Source organism: Coptis chinensis, chromosome 3 (assembly GCF_015680905.1).
Source record: "Coptis chinensis isolate HL-2020 chromosome 3, ASM1568090v1, whole genome shotgun sequence".
Classification (NCBI taxonomy): Eukaryota; Viridiplantae; Streptophyta; class Magnoliopsida; order Ranunculales; family Ranunculaceae; genus Coptis; species Coptis chinensis.
In genome coordinates, this window is record NC_141458.1 from 15,499,394 (window position 1) to 15,505,047 (window position 5,654).

The window sequence follows — 5,654 nt, forward strand, 5'->3', positions numbered from 1 at the left end:
GACACAACCAAAATGAACTATTTGGATTCTAGGATAGGTACCTTAGACAATGGCCTTTTCTGGTCGGGAAGGGGGGGGGGCTCTACTCTTTTCTTTTTATTTTGTGTATTATTTTCCGTCGTTTGTGTGTTGTGAAATTAATATAGCAAACTTTGAGTGCAAGTTTCCTCTTGCAAACAGAAGTTTCTAGATCCATATACCCGTGCCAAGTACTTTTGAGTTCCAATCTCAACCACAAAAATCACATTTCATACACGACAATGAGCGGAACACATAGGCCACCTTGCCCCACCTTATCTCCTACACGCTTTAATCTCCTTCCTTCTCCACATTATAAGCAGTCCTATATATATATATGAACAAGCCCAGCACAATAAATCTACCATCTGTTTTCCAACACTAAAAATGGCAACAAATAAAAAAGTTATAGAAGTTGTGAAGAACCTAGACTTGCAAAAATACATGGGGAGGTGGTATGAGATTGCTTCATTCCCATCTTTTTTTGAACCCAAAGATAGTGTAAATACAAGAGCTACTTACACTTTGAATGAAGATGGTAAAACCGTCCATGTACTCAATGAGACTTGGAGTGGTGGAAAGAGAGTCTCTATTGAGGGATCAGCATATAAAGCTGACCCTTCTAGTGTTGAAGCCAAGTTAAAAGTGAAGTTTTATGTTCCTCCTTTCTTGCCTATAATTCCTGTTGTGGGGGATTACTGGGTTTTGTTCATTGATGATGATTATCAATATGTTTTGGTTGGAGAGCCTCGTAAGAAGTTTCTTTGGGTATGTGTCTTTCAAATACTTGGCTTCTTGTTGATCTTATGGTAAATCGTTGTGTTTCTTATTTTTTTGTTTGTTAATATAGGATCTCATTTGAGTGTGGATTAAGAGATATAAGAACAAACTAAACAATATTTCTTTTTTGAAAATTCACTAAACAAGTAATTCAATAGAATTAACTTAATTAACTTCCTACATAAAACTCAACTCCCTAATGAACTTAATTAAGCTTCCTACATATACATTTAACTAACTATTTAAGATGAAATTAGCAAAGACAAAACGGTTTTGGATCGTGGGATTATAGTTCTCGATCTCAGTCATATACTCATATTTGCTCTAGGATCTCATGTTGGGTTTAAATTAAGAGATCGAACTAAGATACATACACAGCACTAAGAACACTCAAGTATTTTTTTTGTTAGTTTTAGAAAGACTAATTTTAACTCTAAGGACTGGTAGCTACTGTAACTCTGTAAGTACCGAGCGAGATTGCATATCCGCAGTTCTTATCCAAAATATAAAATAAAGTGAAGGCCTGAATTTCCGAGTTAGGTGTTGTCGATATTCTCTACATTGTAAGCATATATACAATTAATTCATTCATATGTCTAATAGATTACTTGTGATGTTATATGTGTTCGATCAGATCTTGTGCAGACAAACGCGTCTAGATGAAGATGTCTACAATCAACTCCTTCAGAAGGCCACTGATGAGGGTTATGATGTGAAGAAGCTCCATAAAACACCACAAGCTGAACCTCCACCAGAGGGAGAAGGCCCCAAGGACACAAAGGGCGTTTGGTGGATCAAATCTATATTTGGAAAATAGTTTTGTTATCTGTATACTAGCTTTTATGGGAAATTAAAATGATCTTATTAAGCTCTGAGATGTAACTTATGATCTACTGTTGATGTGATGTTTTGTCACTGTTCTTGTAATGTATTTTTTTGTTTGTTTGATAACCGGGTGTCCGGGCCAGTTTAGGCGCACCTCGAGTCTTCGACTAATCCCGGGCCCGGGTTGGAAATTCTTGTAATATATTTTCACCATAAATTACCGACTTCAAAAAAGAATATATATTATATTAGTAAACGTTTGTTTCATTATGTTTTGTTTTGCACGAATGATGCCATTGGTACATACACCAATGAAGATGTTTTGCATCCCCCATTATCCAATCGCATTATTTCATTTCCATGCTTTTACTTGCTTTGAAACAATAGAAACAGTCATGAATCCTTTTCAGTCTTCACAGCCATCCTCTCCCTCTTGCACCAAAGGTCCAAATGCCACTCTATTGTTTTTAAATATTCTAACTATTTTAAAGAGAATTATTCGGTGAATAGTTGCATTTTTCAATTATATTTCTATCCAGTTTCAATTATTACAATTAGAGTTATAAAGATATTTTGTAATAATATAGGTGCTCTTACTAGGGTTTTCAACTCACTTGAAATTGTTCAAAATATAGGGGTTATTACTTTCAAAATTTATCAAATTGTAGAAAATGCTATGCTTCTATGTTCTCCTTGTAATTTCGTTTCTTCCTAATTTTACAATATTGCCCTCAATTTTACAAACATTTACAATATTACCATTATTTCATTTCCATGCTTTTACTTGCTTTGAAAAATTAGATTTTTTGTCATGTAAAATTCAGGGCGTTTCTTCCTAGGCCCAAATCAACTTGTTGAAAATTAGATTTTTTGACTGCCTCTCCCTATTTTACGATATTATATTGTCATCCGTTTTACAAACATTTGTGATATTACCACATACTCAAAGTTAGATTTTTGTAGTGCCCGACCCAAAGTTACTGACTTCACACGTGGCATAGACACGTGCCAGTTAACTAGTTTGTTTGTAATTATCATAGTTGTTCGCTTTATTTAATTTTTTTCCATTAATTAACATCAAACATGATTCACATTCTCGCCAACATTACTTGTGTTCCTCTTTTCACGGGGTACTTCCTTTATACTATTTTCCTATAAAACAAAGCAAGGGTGGAATATTGCATATGAGATTGTACCAATTGCTTGCACTCAATCTACGCCCCATGAGACAGGTTTCTTTTTAATCCTATTAATTATATTAATTATGTGATGGTAAATATTCCAATAATAGTTCAATTGAGACAGGTTTCATTTTAATCCTATTAACTTTTTATCTGAAAAGTTTCCTTACACGTTGGTATTATGACCATAGTACAAAATATCCGATATATCACGATATTTGGGGATATCTATCCAGATTTTAGAAAAAGATATATAAATATCACGATATGTTCAGAGATATATACGACTGTAAATATTGATGATATTTCAACGATATTTATGATATTTGTGATATTTAGAGATATTTTATGATATTTTATGTATATAACAATTTTATTTAATATTTACCATTATATTTCAAATAAATATAAATAATGTATCATGATATATCAAAAAATATCCACAATATCCATGATATTTGTCGATATTTTAGATATATCAATGATATTTGCATGTGAAACAATGTCTAATATCCCCAACGAGGGGGATATATCTACAATACATATCCAAAAATTGAATATCGATAAATACCTATATGCTGATATTTTGTACTATGAGTATGACAACTAAATTAAACTAACATTCCTTGTCGAAAACTAGAATTTCCTTTTGGAGCCTAATTACTTGATTTTGTATTGATTAGCTATATATATATATATATCTTTTCCTGAAAAATTGATCTCAACCACCACATAGTTTTCACAAGATTTAATCCTAGCCGCCACTCAGAACAGTCCTATTATGTTATATACTAGTTAATGGCCGTGCCTTTGGCATAGATTTTATAAAGAGATATTTTACCGAGTGTGATTTAAAATTTCACATGCATTTATTGTAATAATGGAAAAGAAAATTTGATAAATTAATGTATTCGTGAAGTCTAATGACCGTCTAAACTATCTTTGATAACTGATATTGAAGAGGAGTCTCCACCACATAAACAGACCAACGCATTGAACACAGTTGCTTGCTACTAAAGTCAATTAGTGTGCAAAGCTATATGAGAGATATATCATCTATTGAAGGCTGATCCGTAACTGGTAAAAGCCAGTGTTTAAATTAATGAAACCACAAAGTGGGTCACCAAAAAAAAAATATATATTTGTTTATAGAGAATTATAATTATGAAATACTAATATTGCGTCAACTTGATTTTTTCTTTAGCGCCAACAACCAAGCCATTGCGATGTCCATTAGCTCACCAAAGAAAGGAGAAAACTGCGGGAGATATTGTCATAGCATACCTGTTAAAGTCAGGGGCAACTAATTATATGGGAAAGTGAGGCGGAAACACGTTTCAACATAAGAGAACTCCAATTAGGTCTTAGAACACCTAATCCATATGGTTACTGGTGAGTATAAGGGTCACTTGTAGACTCTCTATGCATGTTTTAAAAGGTATCCATAAGATTGCAGACTTCATTACAACAGCAAGGTGGACAGACTTTAGTACAACTCTCCATGATTTTGAAGCAAAAAAAAAACCTGAACTGAGTTATCATTTTTTCCGACATAATGTCAAAAAAGTAATAATGTATTACCTTAATCACTTAATGACCCCTAGTTGACATTTTGCGTGTGTACATTTTCATCAATCTTTTTTTTTGTATAAAAGTAAGATATCCGTCAAAAAATAGTTAAAACTACATATTGGTCTAGGTATGCACACCGTTTGGCTTGCACCTAGAGCCTCATAAATTGTTTACATTGAATGTACATTTGGCAACAAGATGTTGTGCCTTTCACACACCTAGAATGTAAACGGTGTAGATTAGCAGTATATCCTAAGGTCATAACGAAATTCCAATGCCGAGGCATTGATAATTAATTAAAGTTGGCATTCCCACACTCATCCATCAAAAACCGTAAAATACTTAACTGATGAATTGAGCTAAAGAAAAATCTATATCTAGAGAAAAAAAATTAAGGATCGAGTATTAACATACATCAGGTACATTCCTAAGCCACCCATGTGCAAATCTGCTCCAGCATCCTTCCCCAATGCATTTCTGTTGCGTTCTGTTGTAGCATGGTGACTGTACATATGCCGAAATAGGATAGGGTTCTATTGATAAAAAAGTTGTATCACAGATAATTTCAACTAAACGAAGTTTTACAGAATATGGCCCATATATGTTATGTTAACTGTTTATACGACAAAACGACTCAATTTCGAATCAATTCGACCATAAAACTGAAATTGATATCGAATGATAGTTTTACTTGATAAAAGTCAGCGACAGTATAAGATCAGGCCTTTAGCTTTGGCTTTGCATACATCCATTTTGATCTAACCTTCTAGTTCACCTTGTTTGCTTGGAATGCCTTTTTTCTGCTTCGGCAAAATTAGACTCAACACAATAAAATTCCATTCCAATTCATTTGGCCTCACCAGTCCCTTCGATAAGGGCTGCACACTGAGTTACATAGCTACTGTCTACACCAAGTCCCTCAGTAAAAGAAACTGTTCTGACTTCTGAGTAATACACCCCCAGCATGCTACCCCTGGATTATCTTTAAAGTATTCATCATTTGACATATGTTATGAAGCTAAAATTTACTCTAAACTTGTGAATACTTTTCTTGTTTGGATTTTTTCTCATAACTAAATCCCAAGGAATCTAAAAATAATGAGAATGGTATATACATTACAACATAATATGAGGTCCTTTAAATATAAGGATTATTTGATACCTAATCTCGTGTATCCTCAATTTTATGCCCAAGCCCTTTTCAAGTAAGGAGTACATGATCTAAGCTAGTTCAGTCTTTGCCCCTTGTGATCATTAGTAGTAGAAGATGCATAATGC

General features: G+C 33.5%; 1 protein-coding gene across 1 annotated transcript; it reads left to right on the plus strand.

Annotated features, from left to right (window-relative positions):
- Positions 1 to 338: 338 nt before the first annotated feature.
- On the plus strand, positions 339 to 1,879 carry LOC147508178 (temperature-induced lipocalin-1-like). The gene is made up of 2 exons (XM_086600740.1): positions 339 to 786; positions 1,433 to 1,879. Exons 1-2 carry the CDS (start codon positions 406 to 408, stop codon positions 1,613 to 1,615), a joined length of 564 nt encoding a protein of 187 aa, XP_086456866.1. The 5' UTR covers positions 339 to 405; the 3' UTR covers positions 1,616 to 1,879.
- The last annotated feature ends 3,775 nt before the right edge of the window (positions 1,880 to 5,654 follow it).

Bases quoted from the DNA above. Each gene is read 5' to 3' on its own strand.
- LOC147508178 (XM_086600740.1), top strand. From the start codon at position 406: ATGGCAACAAATAAAAAAGTTATAGAAGTTGTGAAGAACCTAGACTTG. The intron at 787-1,432 runs GTATGTGTCTTT...GTGTTCGATCAG, and splicing joins CTCGTAAGAAGTTTCTTTGG to ATCTTGTGCAGACAAACGCG.